Genomic DNA, 24631 nt, shown 5'->3' on the forward strand with positions numbered 1-24631 from the left:
CTAATTAAGAGGAGATTTACATTATATTGCCCCAGGTTATAATTGTACTCCATTGGCAGTATTATAGCCTGTAATTAGGGAGGTTGTCAAAACAAAAGGATTAATTCATGCATGTAATTACAAATCATAAATTTTCATCTCTAAAATTAGCTGAACTAATTAATTATTCTACTTTTTTATAGTTTTTTTTTCAGAGTAAACTTTCAACATTGTAATGAACTATATTCAAATATAGCTGTTAATAATGAGTAAAAACAAAAAACTTAACTTTAGTCAGAATGACAGCAAAAATTTGCAAAAATTTGCAAAAATATGGAGATAATAACCTAAAATATAAAGAAGTGATTGATGCAATGTGATGCCATTGCAAGAACTTTATCACCAATCATTCATATTGAAAACCAAAATTTCTAGAATTTTTGAATATTTCGGATCCTTAGACAGTAAGAGCTTCCATCTAGAAAACAACTGTCAACATAAAATTTGGAAACAATGCTTTAAATGCTATTTTTGTAAAGTTCAAAATTTCCACTATACATACATTGAACAACATAATTAACTTTGTGTTTAACTTACTTTATTCAATTTGTAATTTTGTAGCATGTAATTGACAGTAATCGAAAAGTAATGTAATTACTTTTGCTAAAGTAATCGATTGCAATTGGTTACATACAAAAATCAGAGTAATCGATTTTTAATCTATTACACAAAAATCCTTCAAGTAATCGATTATTAATCGATTACATTTGTCAGTAATCGTGCCCATCCCTGCAATCGAGTAAATATTAACAAAAAAGAAAGAATATACTTGAATTAGAATATGACAATTTTTACCATAAATTAAGAAACTGAATGTTCATTTGAAAAAAATTTATATCACATTAAATGTGTTTGTTTCACTAGAGAACAGGAAGCATTAGGAATGTATCGCAAGTAAGTCATGGATGTCATAACACATAACTTTTATTGGAGCCTAATCAACATTGCTGAGCTGTATGAATAACCCAAGGAGTGTACATTTAGTTTAAATTTACCATGAAATTATTTTCCTAACATCTATTCTTTTCAGATTGATTAAAATGACAAATTTCTACATTTCCTGCATGATATATAATGAAAAAGTAATCTTGAAGGCCAACAATTATTCTGGAAAATATAAATTGTGATTTTGTTGAAATCTCCTTTCTTGTTTTATTGTTGATGGTATAATTAAACTAATTGTATGGGAAGGAATGACAGATTAAATGTGATCTTGAAAATAGAAACTTATGAAATGATATTTTTGTAGAAATAGGAAAGCTCTTTTTTCAAGTTTCAGGTGTTAGTTGTGTTAAGATACATAAAAATAAGCAAATTGTTCAAGTTAAACAGGACAATAAGTGCAAAAAACTGAAGAAATAGCGTTAAAATTTGAAGAAATTTTTTTCGCATAACTGTTACAATAAAACATAAATCAAAGTTTTTGATTTTGAATTATGATACATGTTACTTCTATGGTGCAATAGTATGTATATACTTTAAACACATGTCAAGAAAGTATTATTTGGCATAATATGGAAGTACAATTAATATGGTAAAAAAAAATGACACATCCAGATTTATTTAGCATTAAATTTGTACAAATGATATTTGAAAAAAAATAGTAAACTATATCTGTATTGCTGTTTGTGGATTTGAAAATGTTGATTATGTTGTTCATAAAATCCAGAAGACAGATTGCTTTGAAATTCTTTTTAGAATTTGCAGTGAATAAGAAGTATTACCATATAATTGATTGTTAAAAATGGCAACATCACTATTTGCAAATGGTAGCTAGTAAAAGGAAAAATTGAAAGTTTTTTGCAAATACTTAAGTAATATGAGTGGGAATTTGAAATCATTGATGACAATTTGAGTGTATAAATTTAAGCTGTTTATAATTGTCAGAGTAAAAGTTTCGTCCAATTTGATGCCTATGGTAGTAGATTTGACTAATTACAATAATGTTTTTTTATGTTCATATGACACCAACAGTAGTGTTATTTTAACACTCGACATTAAAAGGGCATGCCCACCATCAACTGTACTGGGAGACCACTTTGTATTATTTTCACAACTTTTTACAACAGATTTTTCTGTACATGTAAACTGATTTTCAACATAAAGGACTACCAGTGATATGATCAATAAGTTTAATCCTATATATGCATGATATGATGTGGAAGGCTTTATTATATTTTCAGGATAACAAGCATGACAACAGAGCATGAAAAGGAACTGAAAACTGCATTGGAAAGGGCAAGTAACTCCAGAAAACAAACTACACAGTTACAGTCTCAGCTAGCCATGTTAGAGTAAGTTTGATTACATGATGGCATTTCATAGCAAATTATCTCAAACGATATGAGGAAAGTCTTTGCTATCCATGTTACAGTAGATTATCGCAAATGACACTCATACACTCTGCTAGCCTTTTTAGATATCACAAACCTGACTAACAGTCAAACCTTAATATCATATTATAAGCTTCAAATTCAACTGTTTATTGCCATATAAATTTTAAAAAGTAAGTTTTATTATAGAAGATAACGTTTTTATAGAAATTATGAAAACACATCATACAGTTTTAGAATAAGATACCTAAAATCAATCTTGTTAGAATTAGTGAGCTCAAAGAAAACTGATATAATTTAAATTAGCAATTACCCTTAAGAAATGAGATGGCACACAAATTGAAATTGTGCATGCTTGCCAGTCACTTTTAAGACAATTCAGTATTCATTCTTTTGCAAAAGTAGATAATATCTACCAAACAATCTGGAAACAGACTGACAATAAATGAGATGAAGAACAGGAAACAGATTGACAATAAATGAGATGAAGAACAGGAAACAGACTGACAATAAATGAGATGTAGAACAGGAAACAGACTGACAATAAATGAGATGAAGAACAGGAAACAGACTGACAATAAATGAGATGAAGAACAGGAAACAGACTGACAATAAATGAGATGTAGAACAGGAAACAGACTGACAATAAATGAGATGTAGAACAGGAAACAGACTGACCATAAATGAGATGAAGAACAGGAAACAGACTGACAATAAATGAAAGGTAGAACAGGAAACAGATTGACAATACATTTAAATGAGATGAAGAACAGGAAACAGACTGACAATAAATTAGATGAAGAACAGCAGTAAAGGGGTTGTTCTGATTTTTTTAGTTAAGTCAAGTGTGTATAGGGGTTTTATGTTATGAATAAATACACCCTTATCCTTATTTTCTATGAGCAGATCTTAATTGACAGCAACCAAAGTTTATGAACAGGTCCATATTTTTGAAAATGGGCTGCTCATTAATTGCTTTTGTATTGTGTAAAGTCATATATCAAGATCAGTTCAGATCAAAATGGCCATTTCAGTTCAAATTCTATTAGCAAGAGAAGTGGTAATACTGCAACCCAAAAAAGATTTCTTGATAATAATTTCTTTTGGTTGAATGACTACTGGTACCTGCAAAAAGTGAAATGGAAATCCATCTGTCGAAGAAGCCATTTACCAATGTAAACAAATATATTTTAGGGGACAGTATGAGCAGCAGATCAAACTTAAAGATGAGACAATCACAGAATTAGAGACTAAGGTGAAACTGCACAAGGAAGAATATAATGAGAATAGGATCAAATGGACTGAAAAGGTGAGTTAACAAAAGGTTCAATGGTAAATTTCATTTAGTCTTTACAAGGGGTGTTAGAAAAAGAATATATTATGTGAGGTTTGGAAGGCGCTTTGAATTTTGTCCTGCCATGCTTAAATTTTATTATTTCCTTAATTTTTATGGACTGATCCTCAGAAATAACCTCCTTTAAATTTTCTTTAAGTGATTTCTGGTCCCTTAACTGAAATAATATCAGGAGGTCTGAAATTTAAGGTAGTATTAAATAATTGGAACAACTAATGTGCTCCTCTCATAAACAGAACTAGGTATATGGGAATTCTCGTTTCACCTACTTTGAATGGAATCTGTTCATTTGTTCTCATTCCCAGATTTAAAATTATGATGAAAGACATCTTGGCAAAATGGAATCACTTTTAAACAATCATAGAATAGGATTCTTAATTATGCAAATCTATTTTGATGCCCCCACCGTAGTGGAGGGGGCATTAAGTTTTACCCTTGTCCGTCTGTACGTACGTCCGTCCGTCCGTCCGTCCGTACATACGTCCCAAACAGGGCTTCCAAAATTATTTTTAGCCAGCCGGACATTTTATATATTATCCCGATTTTAATCCCTTAAGACTAAATAAACAAAAGGCAATTATGGTAATCAGTTGCCGAGTTGGACATCCCAATGATTGACATTAAAAAAAAACGATATTAAACTTCCTTTGATTCAAATTCGAAGTTCTGACGTAAACTGTTAAATTGGCAGTGCATCATTCGAAGTGTGCAAGATCAGCGTACTTATATCTGCCTTAGACTTATTTTGGCAAAATAACATTGTCAAAAACTTTACTTTCGTTTTTAAACTGGATGTTATCTTGACAATGGTAAAACATGGACCAGAGACGGATACGTAAATTCTGTGTACGTTTGCTAAGCATGAACGAGTGTAAGTAGCTCTTTCTACGTTATTTCTTCAAGAAAATATTCAAAATAAACGTGAGATAAAGGCATCAATGACAATTTAAGTATTTTTTGAAGAAATTAGGCTGCATAATTAAATTTCACACCTGCGCACACGTGTACTAGTTCAAACATGTCTCTGGTTCAAACAACGTGGTTATGACGATTTTTCATTTTCACCTTTTTAATTTTTTCATCAAATCATATTTGTAAACGTATTTCTGATAATTAAAATCTTTTTGACTAAATTAATTAGATGCAAACCGCTGAAATGTAAGAAAATAACTTTGAATAGACCGATCAATGTCCGGTACTAAAAAGTAGATGTCCGTTTCATGCTTTGCCCAGCCGGACTTTTACCGGACATTATACAAATGTCCGGAATATATGACCGTTTTGGAAGCCTTGGTCCCAAAGTTGGTTTCCGTTCTCTAACTTTAGTTTGCCTCAACCAAATGTTATGAAACTTATACACAATGCTTATTACCACTAAATACAGATAAAGTTTGAATTTTGGTGCCGTCACTTGTACCGTTCTAGAGTTATGCCCCTTTACAAATGGAAAAATTGCTGAATTTTTCATAATTTCTTTTTCTAAATATCAAGTATTTTTGAAATTGGAGTTAAATTTCTTTGTCCATGATTATGGTTGAATCAACAACAATCAATGCTTTATACAATGCAATGTTTAATTTTACCTTCCACTGATAAATTAAAGCAATTTTTACCCTTCATTTCTAAAAATATTTTAAAGTCTTCTTTGAAAATTTGAGTTATCTTTCTTTGTGCATAATGGTAGTTGAATCAACTACAACCAATGCTTTATACAATGCAATATTCAATTTTACTTCCTACTGATAAATTAAAGCAATCTTTTCCATTCAGTGCTTACAAGCACTTTGATTTCTGTTCTAGAGTTATGCCCATTTACAAATGAAAAAATTGCTGAATTTTTCGTTTCCGTTCTCTAACTTGAGTTTGTCTTAAATTAATGTAATGAAATATATATATAATGCTTTTTACCACAAAACTCAGTTTAATTTGTTTCCGTTCTCTAACTTTAGTTTGCCTCAACCAAATGTTATGAGACTTATACACAATGCGTATTACCACATAATACAGATCAAGTTTGAAATTGGGTGGTGTCACTTATACCGTATTTTAGTTATGCCCCTTTATAAACATAAAAATTGCTGAATTTTCCGTTTCCGTTCTCTAACTTTAGTTTGCCTCAACCAAATGTTATGAAACTTATACACAATGCTTATTACCACTTAATACAGATCTAGGTAGAAATTGGGTGGTGTCACTTTTACTGTTCTTGAGTTATGCCCCTTTATAAACATAAAAATGGCTGAATTATTTGTTTCCATTCTCTAACTTTAGTTTACCTCAACCAAATGTTATGAGACTTATACACAATGCTTATTACCACAAAACTCAGATCAAGTACAAATTTAGGTAGTCACTTTTACCGTTCTTCAGTTATGTCCCTTTATATCTTTATATGATATGCAAGCGGGGGCATCATCTGTGTCCATACATAGACACAATCCACATTTTTTTTTTTTATCCAAATGATTTCTGGGGTTGTCTGTAGCAACTTATGAACCTTGTCCTATACACAAATGGGAGACATCTTGTATCCACAGCTCTGAATAAACCACTGACTAAATGTGGACATAAATTTCAAACATTTTCATTTTATTTTCATTTTTGGTTTACAGAAAGATTCATTTGATGAGACATTGAATAGTGTACAGAGAGATTTACTGAAGACGAGATCTGAGAGAGATGAAGCAGTAAGGAAACTAGCAACTTTAGAATCTAAATGTGAAGAGTTACAGGTATGACTAGTTCAACATTATCCAATAGGCTATCTTCATATACTGACTTTTTCTCTGGAGTATATGATTATTGACAGGTTACCTACTCTGTGGTAGGACATTCTGGTACATGGTCAAGTATTAAAAATTAACTAAAAGAAATGAAGTCAAGCTTACAGTTTGTGCAATTCAGGGGGGGGGGGGGGGGGGGAATAACTGTTTTCCTATGATTCTGTTGTGTATAGAAAACAAAACAGTTTATACATTTCCCCAAATTAAAACAATTATCTCCGATGTTGAGAGTAGATAATATGAAAATATTTCGATTTCGTATAAAGTCTATTTCAATTTTATAATTAACAAATCCTTAAAAGGCAAAATTAGCTTCTTGGTAGTCTAAGTGTTGATATACATTGATAACATGATAAGGCATAATGTTACATGTAATGATGTCATCAAAATGTGAGCATGTTATACTGTTTGATGCCTTTTCACATACATTTTCAACTTTCTGTTTACCGAATACTTGAAGTGGGGATATTTTAAGTGAGCAGTAACTCATAATTCTACTTGTTTTCCTTGCACATTTTTTTTGAAAAACCATTAGGCACGAAGTATTTTAATTTTAAGACTTTCAATTCACTACATATTTTTATTCAGTTTAAAACATACTTTTTTTTAATTTGGTCAAAATATCAGTTAGTGATAACAGAGTTTTGATAACTGATTATTTTATATTCATAAAGAAAAATGTCACAAGAGCAAACACAGACTATGAATCAGAGAAGAAGAGAAATTCTGAACTTCAACAGAAAGAGACAGAGCTTCGTGTGAGACAAACAGATTTAGAAAACAAACTTGAAGACAAGCAGAAAGATGTGGACCGTTTGGACAAAATGTTAGAGCTTGTAAAACAAGAATGTAATTCACAAGTCAATCAAAAGGTAGGATATTTGTGTATACACTAATGATGTGTATGTATTTGGTGTAGGATTGTGTGTTAAGAAGGTTCATTGGGTCATTATACTGTATGTGTGACATTGGATTTCTTATGATGTTAATACCTGTAACATGTAATTGGTTGAAGGAATGTATAGAGAAGGTCAAGGGTTATTGTATTGCATGCCTTTTAATTCTCTGCATGATTTCGTCCAACACTATTGAAGTGATGATATTGATTTCTGCATTAAGAGTCAATTATGTTAAAAGCTTATATATGATTTTGTGTCATTTACCCTGTATGTGTGACATTGGATTTCTTATGATGTTAATACCTGTAACATGTAATTGGTTGAAGGAATGTATAGAGAAGGTCAAGGGTTATTGTATTGCATGCCTTTTAATTCTCTGCATGATTTCGTCCAACACTATTGAAGTGATGATATTGATTTCTGCATTAAGAGTCAATTATGTTAAAAGCTTATATATGATTTTGTGTCATTTACCCTGAAATGACTCAGATAATGATTTTGAGTTTTGGTTAAAGGTTAAGCCTCTTTATTTGGTTTACATTCAAGGTATTAAACAAGTTTTTTTTCAAACACACAGCAACACACATGTATAGATTATGTAAATACATTGGTGAGTTTTCAGAGTAATTATTTTTATTCTTTTTTTTATAATTTATTATTTTCAATTATTAGTTTGTTTTTTACAGTTACACATTTAACTTGCTTCAAAACATTTCATGCTATATTAACTTTAAATTGAGTTTTTGATGTAAAATATCCCATCTTCATCAAATCTGATATTGTTTGGAATCTGCATGGTCAGCAAACAACAATTTATCATCATATTATTTGTTCTGGTGAACCCTTAAATAAAAAAGATATAATGTAAAAAAAAAAGTTAAAGGTGGCTTGCCATCTGACCCTTGGCCCTTATCTAATATTAGCATGTTCCAAAGCCTTAACTGATTTTGTTTAAAGACATTGTCTGATGGACAAAATCTTATATAGTGTTTCAAGCTATTTCTGTTAAAAGAGGTTACCATTTCTGTGAAAAAAATATGTACTGTTTAAAGTAAAATTCCTATAGTCTAATTTTAAACAAATACTGTAAATTTAGAAATTATTGCGAGGTTTTTATTAATGCGAATAATGCAACTGGGTGAGTATCTCAATAATAAGAACTCGCATTTTGATATCTGATACATATATCTGTATGCAGATTTTCCTTAAATCACAATAATAAATGCACGCAATAATTTCTGAATTTACAGTAGTTAATGAAGTTTATAAAACAGGCTGACTTCCATAAAACACCACAATAAACAGAAATAATCCACATTTTAATCATTGTACAATCAATCAGCTGTTTAACATTGTTTTGTGCAGTCCTATCAAATTCAAAAATAATTCATGTCATCTTTTTAAATTGTTTTGAAAGTCATGGTTTACCCATTAAATGAATACTGACTTTATTTTAGGAGCCAATACAAGATCCTCGTGTTTTCAAAACACTGGTATTTGTTTTGTTTATGCCTCACAGTTTGAACATATATTGTACACAATGTTTTTCTCTCCTAGAATTTGTGCAAATATATTTATTGATTTTAATTTTAAAAGTAATTTAATAACTTTCTAACTATCACTACTCTTTTCTTCATCTACCATCTGTTTTGCACTTGTTTGTCAACATTTTATAATTTAGGTCGTGGAAAATAGTGAAATTTTTTTCACAGATACTACTTTTCCGTCATGATATTTGTCCTCTCTTGATTTTTAAATTTAGGAACTTTAACTATCTCAATTGGATGGTGGTTAAAAAAAAGTGCCGTCCCTGGGGGACATAGTATTTTCTGGAACATCCCTGAGTGAGGAATGGTTTTTGGGGTAAAGATTGCATTCATGCAGTCAAAACCCTTATGGGACTGGCTTGATAGTAATCCTTTCCAGACCTTAACACTACTTTTGTAGGCAAAAAAAAAAAGTGCATTGAGCAACATTTTATACATCCTATCCATGTACAGTTCAAGAAATTTATTAATGAAACATATACTCACATATTCAAGTTTCAAAATGATGTGTATAATTTAAAATATGGAGATGTGGTATGATTTTTGCCTTTAACCATCAGAAAACCCATACTGTAAATCAAGCTATAAAAGGTCCAAATGAATCATACTTGTCAAGAAAATTACATTAGTTGGTCATGATGCATAAATCTATCTGGTCTAAAAATATTAATGATATCACTTTTGAAGTAATGTTTAAAATTGGAGTTATCTCCCTTTGTGCAATATTGTAGCTTGACAAAAGGGATATATCTGATCATATCTCCAATTCAAAGTATTGCCTGCCAATGCTTAATACAATGCAATGTTTTAATTTTTAGTTCCCACTGCAAAATGACTGCAATCTTTAACCTTCATTGCTCACAAGCACTTTGATTCTAGACTTGACTTTAATCAAGGCCACTCTAAGCATGTACTTAAAGAAAAAATATTCAGAGTATAAATAAAATGTCTTTAGTCACATTACCAGAAAAAAAAACAGGACTATAGGTTTTTGGGAAATTAGAACAACAATATCTAATGGAAATTTATCAAAACTTATGTATGAAATAAATGTAATGTTGATAAACTTGGCAAATAATGAAACAGGTCACTACTCACTTCAATGTCTTTACTTTCTATCACATAATTGAATAATGAGTTGTATGTACTTTGTGCATTAATTTTATGTTTGTTTTTGCTTGGCTTCTTTGCTATATCAAGTACCAGTACCAGTATTTTGACTTCTCACCGTAAGAGCTATTTCCCTTTTGGGTATTTTTGAATATTTGATATAAGTATTAAACTCTGATTTTCAGATTTATATTTCAATATATTGTGTTGTTTCTTTACATGGAAAACATTTGCATAAAACAATAGCTGAGATGACCTTAGAAAAACAGACATCCTTAGGGGTGGTATTGTAAGAGTTCTAACATATATTTGATCAGTGTCAATTAAGTGTTTGTAAAGGAGTTATGCTCATTCAAAATAGAAATTGAATGGAAAATAACTTTGTTAGTGATCTCATTCCTACATTTCTAGTAGGATACTTATGAAAAAGTTGAAAAGAATCAAGATAACTTTATGGGGAATTTTTACCCTTGGGCAGATAAAACGTATGGATCTGCAGGGGTCAATGGAATAATGTTCTTTTATTTTTTACGGAGAATGTGAATGTTTAAAACAAAAAAACGCAGAATGTTTGTACATAAAAGTGGTTTAACCCAAACAACATTTAACATTTAATGCCTGTTCCAAATCAGGGTGTCTGGGCAATGTTGTTGTTTTTTCTTCTTTTTCAAGGAGTAGTCTTGGTAAATATAACTCGATTTTGCCAAGACAATCTAATAATACTTGTTCTGTTCAGTTGATGATTTGATCAGTATTTTTAGCTGTAGGTTTTTCTTAAATTCACCAAGGTATTTCAAAAACCATAGGTTTCCACACCAATAAAACTGACTTCCATAAAATTGTAAACAAAGTGACTTACACTCAGCCTTATAGATGGTTTAACAACTAGTTTTTCTTGCATCTATCAGATCAATTTAATTTTAAAAATAGACATATCAGGTTGCAACTTTATCACAGGTTCAATGGACAATGGCAACAACCTGATAGGGTCAAAGTATTTTTTTGTCTCAACTGCAGGGAAAGTTGCGGAAGTCGAGTCAAAGGTATTGCTTTTCCCGCGACAACAGTGTCAGCGTCATCATCGTTAGCTTCAACAGTTGTAAAGTTTTCTGCTTAAGTTGGTTTGATAAGAACTACTTGTGATAGTACAATGGTATTTTGTATGAGGTTGCATTACTATCAGTACATATCAGTTTGATGACTATTTTGAGGCTTTGAATTTATAAGCAATTTTCAATGTTATGTTTTCTGCTTAAGTTAGTTTGATAGGAATGACTTGTGATAGATCAATTATATTTTCAAAAAAGTTGCATTACTATCAGTACATCTTATTTTGATGCCTATTTTGAGGCCCTGCCCCCTAAGTCATTATCCAGTGACTTTGAATAAATTAACAATTTTCAATGTTAAGTTTTCTGCTTAAGTCAGCTTGATAGGAACTACTTACAATAGACAATGATATTTTCTATAAAAATACATTACTAGGTCATGGTCCAGTGAATATCAATTAATTAGCAATTTTCAATGTTAAGTATTCTGCTTAAGTTAGTTTGATAGGAACTACTTACAATAGACAACCATAAAAATACATTACTGACAGTACATCTCAGTTTGTTGAGCATTTTGAGGCCCTGCCCACTAGTTCATGGTCCAGCGACTTTGAACTAATAAGCAATGTTGCTGTCCATCAGACTTTTTTTTCTGAATTTAATGCTGACAGGCCAGACATATCACTGTGTCAACAGTTTATGAATAATTTTCACAAATTTATATTGAGTTTCATTTCAATGTTTTCTGACCTGTTCATTCAAAAAGACTGTGCTATTAAATAGTGCTTTCAAAAATTGTTTGTGTCTGTAATAAATGGTTTCTGGAAGTTAACTTGATTATTCCTTGCTTGATTTGAATGAAACTTATACAGATGGCAGAAAAAGAATATTGATTTTGGGATCAAAGGTCAAGGTCACTTTTACTAAGAATAGAAGAATTTGGGTAAATTTTTTTTAGGATTGTATCTTGAGTTTCCCTTGCTTGTGGTGAATGAAACAGATGGGAGATATATGGAAGTAGAAGCCTATTGTTTTTGGGGCCAACAGGTCAAAGTTAAGGTCACCTGTTACCTGAAAAAAATTTAAAGTGGGTTACATGATGGTATCCCACTATGAATTGTAACACATTTCTACAGGTCAAAGTTTAGCAATGATAGTACACTTTTGTTTGTCACTCCAAGCATATTAGTATTTTAAACCCTTAAAATAATTTTTTTTTTTTTTTTAATAAATGTGCAGTTCCTGGAACATCAATTGGCATTGTCAGCTTTTTAATTTGTTAGGCATTGAAATCAATATTGCTCATGTGAAACAGCTTTCTTTAGGGGACTTAACACTAGATTATCCAAGTTTTACATCAGCAAAACCCATATATGTATAGTCAGCTTTAAAAAGCCCTGACATGACAAAATGTGAAACGATTCAAAAGAAAAACTATAACTGAAAAACAAATATATCATGTGTATTATCCTTGTCATGCTAAATAACATGCATTTCTTGTTTAAATAAAAAGACCAAGATTGATTGAGCATGTTCATCATGAGAAAAAACTCTCATTCAAATATATCATTTTTCTGTCACTTTATTGCTAGTATACAATTAACTGAGTTATTAAGTACAGAAATTAAATTAGTGTTTAATCCATGCTAAAGCAAAGCTCTAATACAGTTTTAAGCTTTGTGATTTAGTCCCTTTAAATGAAAGATTTATTCAAGATTAGAACTTATATTTTTATTATTGTTTACAAATGTTAATATTTGGGTCACTAATTTGATAAGAAATGCATTTGTTATTTGTAAATTAACTTTTAAACAAAACGATGCTATAATTGATTACGACAAGAATATACATACATGTTGTATTGTTTTAATTTTGAATTCAACATCGAGCTATGTCTTGGTTTTCTGACGTTGATGATGAGTATGAGGTAATATTATGAATTCTATTTGATCATAAAATTGAAGCTCAAAGATGTATATATTTTTAAATCTGATTTCAGTATTGAAGTTTAAGTTTTTATCAATGTTCATTATCATATAATAGTGGGAAAACAGGCAAGAACTTGTCAGAAGGAAAGCCCAGCTGTAAAAGAATTATTATTAATTAAATACATTTTTTCATGGAATTTCATTGGAACAATTGAGAATTGATACTTTATCATAAATTGGAAAATACAGAATACTGTACATAATTTGACTTAAAAAAACTGTTGCCATTTCATATGAAACAGTGTAGATTCTTTAAGGCTTTGTATAAAGCTTTTGTTATATTCACATCAGCTGAAATGTTATAATGTGGTGATGTTTTAGTGTAGAATTTTATTCATGTACAGTGTGGTCATATTCAAACTGCTACACTAAGTTTCTTCTGAAATTCGAAAAAATGTACTTTATCACATGCATTTACTTGTCTATGAAATAATAAAAAAAGGTGTTTTCATTGCTTAAATGAACGAAAAAGTCTATACTTTATATATAGCTGGATTTGAATAATATAATCAGTTAAATAGTAATCTTTTATTTTATAAAAAAAAAAGATATAGAGAATTGCATTTTCTTTAGAATTATAATAAATAAGGCGTGACGTTACTTCTGAATTTACTTCATGAAATAATATCCTTATCATGATGCTGATGGCTTCTTTTTTAAAAGAATTAAAATGTTCGACCTACATGTTAATTGTAATAAAGCATACAATATATTTGTTTATTAGACTGATTGTTAGCAGAGACAAAACAACTTATTTGATATGCATTTTGCAGATTAATTTTGCTGAGCGACAAGAGCGAGAAAGACACTTTGACCAGATTAGTAACTTAACATCACAGTTGAGTAGTATTACGGAAAAATGTAATAGAATGAGTTTGGAATTGGAGTTAAATCGCTCTGAAAACAACAACCTTAAAAAGGAGTATCATGAAACTAGTGATAAATATGAGTCATTAAAGATTCAGTATGATTCAATACAAGCTGAAAAATGTCACGTAACTAACATGCTTGATGATAAAAAATCTGACATTGAAAGAGTTATACAGGAAAAAGACTATTACATGAACTTATTGGAACAAAGGAATGAAGAACTGGCACAAGTAAAGTCGCAGAAAGAGAGACTTAATATACAAATAGATGAAAAAGAACGTAACGTAGAAATATTGCAGAAACAATCAAATAACTTTACTAATATGATAGAAAGTACATCAAAAACAACTGATGCTTTACGTGATGAGAAGGAGAACTTATTGGTCATGGTGCAAGAGAGGACAAAAGCTTTGGAAGAAATAAAACTATCACGGGACACTATGTCAAAGAAAATGAAAATACGGGAGAAAAGGATTAAAGAATTAGAAGAAGATAAGCAACATAATATGGAAGAATTACAAATACGAAGGGAAGAAACAAATATTGTTCAGCATGAAAAAGACAATTTGTATCGGGAACTTAAAGAAAGTCGATTTGAAGTTGCCACAGTAACTGAGGAAAAAGACAAAATAAAAGATATTTATGAAAAACAGAAAGCTGATCGAGAAAGAGAAATAAGTAGAATGCAAGCAAGGATTAAAGGTTAGAAACAATCTTATAGCATGGAGAATTATTTAAGAAATAACACCTAGTAAGCAATCAAGTAAGAGTTAGTATGAATAAGAAGATGTGGTATTAGTGCCAATGAGACAATTCTCCATCCAAGTCAAAAAGAGTAAAAAGTATACAATTATAGGTCAAAGTACGGCCTTCACCACAGAGCCTTGGCTCACACTGAACAGCAAGCTATAAAGGGCCCCGAAAAGACTAGTGCAAAACAATTCAAACAGGAAAACCAACGGTCTAATCTATATAAAAAACAAGAAACACTTATGAACCACACCAACAAACGATAACCACTGAACAACAGGTTAGGCTTATTTGACAATAAGGGGTCATGATATTACTGTAAGGTATACACACTTTATTTCACTTTTGAAAACACACCATCTATTGTCAAGATGAAGAACAGCAAAAGAAAAGCTGCTGTTCCAAATATTATTTTTTTCCCTAGGATTTTATTTGACATAATAAATTAATATTGCACATGTTCCCCCACAGCCTTTCTTTCCTTTAAATTTTATATTATTATGAATTATTCCACCATGCTAAATTTCAATCAATGGTGACATTTCAGCTCATGTATATGTTTTAAAATTTAGTTGCCATGGAATTTTTTTAATTGTTCATGTAATTATTTAGATTATAACTTGTTGTGTATTTAGCACAATATTTCTTTATATTATTTAATAACAATTCATCATACTATTTTTGTTTTAGCTGCTGAACAAGAGGTCAAGCTAGCCCAGAAAACAATGCGGACCAGAGACTCTGCAGACCACCAAGGTAAGGCATCACATGAAGGCTTGACTAATAATTGTGTTATTGTTATTTCAAACCCAATAGATATTATTAATTATACCCCCACTTTTTGAAGCCGGTGGTGTATAGTGATTGGGGAGTCCTTTCATTTGTCCATCTGTTCATTAGTCCTTCCATCCCACTTTTTTAAATGCTTTTGCTCCTGAACTGCATGACAATGAAAATTTCACGAAATCTTATACACATGGTGTACTTTTGAACCTCCTATTTTATTTCTTTATCTGAATGATGTTCTGGGCTTACTTAAGTATCATATGGACTTTATCATATCTGAACACTGCAGTACAGATTTGTATCCTAAACCTCTAATAGGAATTTAATCAAACTTTCTGAAATTTTCAACATCTAATGCCATTGTGCACCTCCAATTCTGTTACTTTTGATCCTTATTACTTTTTGCAAATCAAAAACATTGCCATTACTTTATCTTGGGGTGCACATTTTGTATCAGCAAAACCTTATTTGCTATAACACAGTAAACAAAGTTCTTGAGTTGGGATCATCATTGTGCTATATATATGAACTTAATTCAAAAACAGTTTGAATTCAATGAAAATGCCTTTGTTTTCACTGCAATGTATAAAAGTTAATTTTTCTTTCGTGTCATTTTATCTGCTAGTTATTTTTCATGTGTTAATTTTGAGGTATGGAGGGTGAAAAGTAAAAAAAAATAGGTTTTTTTTCTCAATAATTTTTGGAAATAATGGAAGATTAAAAATAAATTTGATTACATACTTATAATTATAATGCATGTACTTCAAAATGGATGTTTCAATAAAATACTTGAATTAGTCTATTTTGCATTTTTTTTTTCAATTTCAAATTCCCAGTTGACAATGGCTACTCTTTAAATATTTTAATGCATTACAAAACAATTACCATTGAGCTTAAAAAAAGGGATGCAATCCAATCAAAATTCCATTAAGTTACCTATATGTGAATGATTTTGGTGCATTAAAGATATTAAAAAACATGACGTCATATGAATGAAATGTTTCATACTAAAGAATATTCAGTTTCTTGTATGATTAGAATTTGGAAAATATCTTATTTGATATGATGTTCTTCAGGTAGGTTGTGATGTGTTCTTTTATAACATTGTATGAATACAAAATTGCAATTTCGACATGTCAGTTGTCAATTTGACACATGACAGATGCTAATAAAACTAAGTGGTACATAATAATTGAATTCCAAGATAATCTTGAAAGAAAAACAATAATTTAACAGATTAGGATTTGTTTATTTAATACTACTTTATACAGTCAGCTCTTTGTATTCAGGATAAGAAAATCATTGGAAATAATCAATAAGATCATTTAATTTATGTCCAGTTTCCACTTTTGCCAATGTAACTCCTCCTCCAAGTGATTTAAAAACTCTGATATGGACGTACTTAAGACCATACTTAATCTGAAAAAAATAAACATGTTGGTATTATTGGTACTACATGTAATACAATCACAAATAGGGGAGGGGCAAGTAAGTGATTTGCATGTTGTCTTTCGTTAATGACCAGATAGTGACCTCTAGAAGTTTTGTTTTGTTTATGTTAGGTTTTTTTTTTTTGACATTTATCTCATTTCTCCTTTAATTGACACAAAAACTATACTTAAATTTGTCTATGGTTGAAAACAGTATGACCTCTTTTGGTTTTTTTTTTGTGTCATTTGGCTGCTTATCCACATATTTGTATTCCGACAGAGTTTTTAGATTATGTAGAAACACTGAATCAAAATGCAAATGATGAAACAAAATATATATGTATTATTGAAATTTTTTTGACCTACTGACCCTTGAATGTTTTGGTAAAAAACCTTAGTATTAATTTTTTGCCTAAATTTTGGTGATTCATTTTGGGATTTTGTTTGTTCTTTAGGAATTATCCGTATTCCCTATTTAAAAAAAAAAAATGAAAAAATCAACTACTAAAAAAAGAATCATTTCAGAATTAAGCTTCTACTACTTTTTGTTTTTAAGAAATTGGTAAATTTAATATTCAATGGAAAGTTACGATGCCTCATTGAAACACATAGTTTTCTCCTACCTTAATGAAATAGTTTGTTCCTGCTACAACTTGTTTCCTGTAGGAAATAACCGTGAACTTTTTCATTTTTTCCCCAAGCATGGCCTCTATATCACCTTTTAACTGAAAAAAATAGAATTAGAAATAAAATAAGATAAATATAGACTTATTTGTAATGAAAAGAAATTGTTTACTGCAAAGTGTAATGAACATAATGAAAAGAAATTGCTTGCTACAAACTGTAATGAAAAGAAATTGTTTACCATGAAGTGCAAAGAAATTGTTCAGCACCCAAGATCACTCCTGTTTTTTTGGTGGTTTTCATCTAACTCAGTATTAAATTTTCTATGTTTGTTTGGGTACTTTTGTTTGTATTTTTCTCCTTTTTCAATTTTTGCCATGACATAGTTAGTGTGTTTTTGACTTATGAGTTTGATTTTCCCTTTGGTATCTTTCGTCTCTCTGTTACTATGAAGTGTAATGAAAAGAAATTGTTTACTATGAAGTGTAATGAAAAGAAATTGTTTACTATGAAGTGTAATGAAAAGAAATTGTTTACTATGAAGTGTAATGAAAAGAAATTGTTTACTATGAAGTGTAATGAAAAGAAATTGTTTACTATGAAATGCAACGAATAGAAATTGTTTACTATGAATTGAAGTGCAATAAAAAGAAATTGTTTACTATGAAGTGTAATGAAAAGAAATTGTTTACTATGAAGTGTAATGAAAAGAAATTGTTTACTATGAAATGCAACGAATAGAAATTGTTTACTATGAATTGAAGTGCAATAAAAAGAAATTGTTTACTATGAAGAACAATGAAAATAAATTAGAATTGAGAATGGAAACGCGGAATTGTTTACATTGAAGTGCAATGAAAAGAAATTATTTAGTACAAAGTGTATACAAAAGAAATTATTTACTACAAAGTCTTGACATAAAAACTATGATTTAAGCAATCAAATTAATTTGCTAAAAAACTTATTTATTAATACAATTATCTGCCTTTCTCAACTTTTAGATCTTGCTTTGTTGATAACAATAAACAGTGATGCATAGCAACTCATTAAGTACATTTATGTGATAAAAAATCAGTTTTTAAATACTCTTGAGATGAATAGATAAAAAAATAAAGTATGTTACAAGAATTTTTAATAGAAGAGCTTTACAAATAGATAAATTAATAAAGTGACAATTTTTCCACAAATTCAGAAAACATTTACTTACATCGTCCACTATCCTATTAACTTCTGGAGTTGGCTCTTCCACGCCCATTAAACCACCAGGTCTTTGAGCCACAACAGCAACTGCAAAAACAGATGCACACAACAGGATCACAAACTTTATCATAATTATTGGTATTAAGTGCTAGAGATGTGGCTTTGGTCACTTATATACGGACACGGCTTTGGTAACATTTGTTATCACTATATATCTTAAAGGCAAAGTATTATATATTTGAATAATTTATGAAACATCTTGTGTTGTTTGTTTTATAGTCCATGTTAAACATAAATTAAAAAGCTTGGACAGTTTTAATAACAGACACTTTAGCCTCCAACAAAATTGTCCATTTGCAATATGTTACAACCAATTTATATGTAAATATTATTTTGATTGCATGTCAATAATGATTATGCCTATCTGTTATATTTCTTTGTCTGTAAAAGCTTATAAAATATCTATTATTACATGCATATGTAAAACATACAATTTCTAATCCAAGAGCCTTAAATAGGTTACTATATGATATGATTTTTGCTCAGTGTTGAAGGCCTTTTGGGTACCTTAAGTTGTCCACATCCTTATCCTTTGGTTTGGTGGACAGTTGTATCATTGGCAATTGTACCATATCTCAATAGATTTGAACATTCAATATGCATTTTGATGTTTAATCAACAAGTGAAAAAATACAATCAACTTTAAATGGTGAAATCATTTGTATCAGTTTTTTTAAGATTTTGTTATTTGCTTTAGAATTTAAGAAAAAAACTTTTCCTATCTTTTTGCTGGCAAAAATATAAAAACCTTATCCAAACTATTCATAAGGAAGGGAAAGAAATTACCCTAATAAGTCTTTTTATATCATTTGGCTAAGGAACTCTTCGTGGATGATCTTTGCAACTCTTTGGGCCCTTTCAGTTAAAGCTTCCAATGTAATGATATACTGTAAATTCAAAAATAATTATTGCGATTGTTAAACAGTGGACAAATGTACAAGATTAACTGTTGCGATGTCAGGAAATGCTGCATACTGATACACATAATGCTATCAAAATTTAAACTGCAAGTTTTAATTTTTGGGAAGCTTTCCTGTTGTATTTTTTCGTAATGATAAAAACATCTAAAAAATTTCCGATTTACAGTATGTTATATATAGCATTTGAAACTTTTGGATTTAAATATAATTAATTGACATAAGTCAGAAAATTCCTTCATTGATACTTATTCAAAGTATTTGATTTAGATTTATTTTTTAATTTATACTAAAACGATGACACGGAGCGATTGATTGTGATGTCATCAAGGTGACATCATTGAAGCAATTTTTTTTTCTTCAGATTTTTATTGAAAATAGGCTAATATAAGAATATTGTGGCTAAATTATCATAGAGCACAAGTGTCAAAAAAATATGGTTTCCGCCAGTGAATAGATAAGCCAAAATTTCCTTACTATTAAAATATGTTTTGGGCAACAGTTGTGTTTTATATTCCTAAATCTTGTACAAATCAAACAATAAAAATTTTGCATAATTTTGGCATTTTACTGTCATTAAATGGATGTATAACCAATGAAAAGAATTGTAAAATTTTTATATTCTATATTTCAGCGGTAAAGGTTGCAGATAAAATGCAGAAAGAAGTAACACTGAAAAGAAGTGAAATTGATTCATTGAAAACAAAGGTTCGGTGGTTAGAAGACAAATTAGACTCTCTAACAAGGGTATGTAACCATTGTAACAGTACATTAACACCACTGTTTATTGTAAAAAAAGTGCTGCATTTGTATGCTCAATTTAGATAAAATAAGACTGTTAGAATATCTACTTTTGTGATTCAGTCTTCATAGCTTTCAGAACTTGGAAATTGGAGCACTTTCTTAAAGAACTCAAAATCTTAGATATTGTTTTTTTTCCCCCCGACTCGTTTACCCAATAAAGTTCCATTTTCTTTCCCTAAGTACCACATCAGTGAATTTGTACAATTTTAAACTTTGTTTTATTTTCTTTACTTCGCATACTTCCATCAGTGTTTTACATCTACACGGTAGGCAATAATTCAGTAATGTACCAAAAATTGTGACATTGATTCTTTAAAAAAAAATAGATCACCTTTATCCATTTTTTGAAATGCTTTACTCTGTAGCTCCATTAAATATATTTAAAACCAAGAGATAGATTTTGTGGATTATGCCTAGAAGTTTGGGATTAGGTCTTCTGATTCAGTTATATACTATTGCAAAAAATTGATTGTTAAATACTTGAAGCATGTGACATTGATAATTTTATGTTTACTGAAATAGCTACATGCATGAAAAATCTTATTTATTTCTTGCATATGCATTGATCATGTTGTTCATTAGTTGTTTATTTACCTTGGAGCAAAAGTAAGTGAAAAAATATCGAAACAGTTCAAATATCTAAATTTTTAACATAGAAATTATATATTTATTTTTGCATTTGGTTGTTGTCAATTTTACATGAAAATTTTCATTGAAAGCTAAATTCATTTATTCATATTTGAAATTTGTTTACTATTTTTATGGTTTGGAGCTAGCTTTCAGGACCAGAGTTATAATTAATTAGATATTTATTTGTGATTTTCAAGGTTTGTTGTATGTAACATCCTGTCAAATTAACATATAATTTCAAAGTCAGTTTATTTTTGTTATAACTCATAATATTAATTTGTATGATAAATTTTTTAACAATCTAATAATTTGAAAATTTTATCAAAATGCAACAATGTAAAGCATTCCATTTTTGAAATATTTCAACAAAAATTGTTCAGATTATTGTTGCCAAGATATAAGACTTTATGATGACCAACCCTATCATAAGTCACACAAAGATTTGAAGGAAAAACATTTTTTTTAATCAACTGACCAACAATGCATTCCATTCATAATAAGCAATAATGCAATTCCTTTGGAAGCTGCAACAAAAAAAGACAAAGCCCAGTAACAGTTAAATGAAGTAAATTGGTAAGACTGGCAATTTTGATAAAACAAACAGAATAAGGCAGTAGAACTTTACAAAAATAGTTCACTTACTTCTTTCAACATAAGTTATTGCTACATGTACTTTTAAAATTAGTTTTCAATTTTGAAAATAAATTTAACAATCCAATTCATATGCCAGCAATTTCACTGGTGTCTTTAGTTAAAACAAGAGGGAAATGCATTAACAAACTTTCTGCTATGCATATCATTTTCAATTATTGATATATTGTAGGTGATGTATGTTTTGATATTGTATGAAATTTCCCTTTTGTATTGATTTATATACCCTAGCCTGGGATCCTGGCTCACTGCTCGACAGTAGAGCCAGGCGGAATACAACGACATGGTTTCGTCAATTGGATGTTAGAATGATGCATCATGGGATAGCATCATTTCTTGACACATGGCGGGAAATATTTATATCATCACAAAATTATTGAAAATTATTTTTCATTTCATATTAAATGCAAATTTCGAAAAATTTAGCATACATAATTCAAATGTTATTGATTAACATCGTGAATCAACTGTTAATTAACGATCCGATCAATTATATTCCTTGTTTATAGAACATGCACATGCGCAGTAATTCAGTCCTGTTCAGCGCTGATAGTTGGTCCTGTATTAAGCCTGGCCCTATCGACGAAGTATTAGATTGGGTCAGGATGCCAGGCTATATATACCCTTACTGCTCCCTTTGATTAGGAATAAAGAATTGTTTATTTTAATCACTTTTGACCTAAAATTTCCTCAAGATTTTTCCTATGTACCATTGATTCTCTTGAATTGAGTCACAACTATTCAATGAGCAAGATAACCATTACAGGATTTTTTGAAGTTCTGGAATAAAAAACCAAACTTATTTGTTATCTGATTTATTTAGTAGTAAAATAGTTTTCCATACGATTTTTGACTGATTTTCTTATACTGTGTTACAGGATCGCCATAGTTTAGAAAATGACAAAGATCGACTGAAATCCACATTGAATAAGACACTTACACACAATCAGCAATTATCAGGTGACCTGGAGACATCACAGGAGAAGGTGATGGAGATGAAGCAGCAAGTCAGTAATCTGGAGATGTTACTGGAAAAGGTGAGTTATCTACCTTTGTTTGTGAGTTATCTACCTTTGTATGTCATTGTAGCATTAATAAATACAAGGGGCAGGTTTTCATTAGGAAAAATTGCATATTTACGAGGCTTTTTATGCACATTGTATATAGATTTATTTCACAAATTTTAGATGATTGTTTCTCATGAAGTACAAATGCTAAATATATATCTTTTTATATTCAGTTGCAGTTAAACGGGTTCTAAATGCATACAAAATTTAATAAAAACTACCCTCTAATCGTGTATAACTTACCTTACCATAAATATTTATAAGTTCTTCTAAAAAGAGTCATCACTATTGGAAATTTTATAATGCATAGATTGTAAAGAGGATTTTAATGCTTCACCTTGTACCTTTATTTTTCTTTTCTTTTTTTTGTAAATTTTAAAAAAGCCCTTGATAAAAAACAGTCAATTCTTCCAAGTATATCAATTCTATTCAGAGATGACCATAACTTCACTACTACATTTCAAATCTTGCAAGCTCATAGCAATAGTTTGTCTAAAATAGCTGTACAGATGTTCTTTTGTTTGCCATTTGAAGTTTCAAATTTCCATTTGTTTTTATAGTGTGGCTTCTCACCCGTATCATCTGTTTGTATAGAATGATTTGTTTATGTACAATGGCTTGGATGATAAAAACATAGATTTTATAGCATATATTACTGTTTCATTCATCAAATTCATATAGTTTGTGTCATTGACTTTTCAGAACAAGATAGTGAGTGAAATGCATGTTTTGCAAAGATTTGCATGAGAAAATGTCTGTTTTTAGAGCCAGTAAAAATTTTTTTTAAATCTTCATATATCAGTTTTATAGTTATTAACTTACTTTCTTAATAAATTTAAATGGACATGTACTTATGAGAATAACACTTTAAAAATTTGGTTCATCTAAAGAACTTTTCTGGATATACCTTTATCAGAAGCAATCAAACCTAAACAATTGAAAGCCAGGGATTAAAAATATATTTAGCAATGTTACCAGCTATGTGACTAAAAGGGACCTTAAAAGAATAACTCCCTTAAACAGACACCAATCTAAATTCAAGATAATTAAAATATTTTAAATTTTCTTTAGCAGACCAATTGGTTTTTCGACTTCTGAACCCTATAATTTTTTTTTAAATGTTTTTAAGCTATGGTTTGGACATGCAGTGAATGAGTTGATTTTGTATGCAGTTGTTTTGTTTATATTAAACCTGAAAGGATTTTTTAGATTTGCTTGTCAGTGACACAATATGCTGATTAAGGTGAAAATGAAAACATACAATTCTATAGAAATACTTAGACTTTATGTTTGTTATGCCGAAATATGATGATTTTTTAAGTGTTATCTTAATGCTGTTTAGAGATAACGGTTTGCATTATAATTCTTAAGATAAAGAGATGTAGAGTATGTATGTCAATGAGAAAGGAAACCAACAACAAAATGTCTTATTTTTATTTTGGTTATTTGAGGAGTTATATGTTGATGGCAGATCTTTGATGTGTTTGGGGATTTTTTTCACAATTTGTTTAGACTCTGGTCAATAAAGAGCTGGACATATTGTATAGAATCTTGCATTTTCTTGAAGATTGTATGTTGATCTCTTGTAGTCTTTTGATTTGTTTGCTGGATGGCTGTCTCATAGACATATATCAAATATCTTATTTTATTCATGCAGGAAAGTCATCTAAATGTCATCATATAGTCTTTAACAAGAGACTAGTGTTGACACAACATGTTCAACCTCTAAATGATCTTGAC

At 29.9% G+C, this 24631-nt stretch overlaps 2 protein-coding genes across 9 annotated transcripts in view; one reads left to right on the forward strand and one right to left on the reverse strand.

Annotated features, from left to right (window-relative positions):
- The window catches only part of LOC127716451 (coiled-coil domain-containing protein 158-like), a 72903-nt gene that overhangs the window by 26352 nt on the left and 21920 nt on the right, over positions 1-24631 (forward strand). For 4 of the 8 annotated variants that reach the window (XM_052222655.1, XM_052222657.1, XM_052222661.1 and 1 more), the window contains 10 exons: positions 904-933; positions 2223-2333; positions 3567-3681; positions 6339-6458; positions 7184-7381; positions 8866-8901; positions 13876-14674; positions 15413-15478; positions 20374-20486; positions 22703-22861. In XM_052222655.1, coding sequence (XP_052078615.1) covers positions 904-933; positions 2223-2333; positions 3567-3681; positions 6339-6458; positions 7184-7381; positions 8866-8901; positions 13876-14674; positions 15413-15478; positions 20374-20486; positions 22703-22861 — 1747 coding nt within the window. Of the gene's footprint in view, positions 1-903; positions 934-2222; positions 2334-3566; positions 3682-6338; positions 6459-7183; positions 7382-7985; positions 8019-8865; positions 8902-13875; positions 14675-15412; positions 15479-20373; positions 20487-22702; positions 22862-24631 lie in introns of all 8 variants that reach the window. The other 4 variants (XM_052222656.1, XM_052222659.1, XM_052222658.1 and 1 more) reach the window with 4 other exon arrangements.
- Positions 16737-18908, reverse strand: LOC127716453 (cystatin-A2-like). Its single transcript, XM_052222663.1, has 3 exons — positions 18770-18908; positions 17562-17663; positions 16737-16927 (listed from the first exon to the last, which is right to left on the reverse strand). The coding sequence occupies exons 1-3, from the start codon at positions 18890-18892 to the stop codon at positions 16808-16810; spliced, it is 345 nt and encodes a 114-aa protein (XP_052078623.1). The 5' UTR covers positions 18893-18908; the 3' UTR covers positions 16737-16807.

Source organism: Mytilus californianus, unplaced genomic scaffold (genome assembly GCF_021869535.1).
Source record: "Mytilus californianus isolate M0D057914Y unplaced genomic scaffold, xbMytCali1.0.p SCAF_9, whole genome shotgun sequence".
NCBI lineage: Eukaryota > Metazoa > Mollusca > Bivalvia > Mytilida > Mytilidae > Mytilus > Mytilus californianus.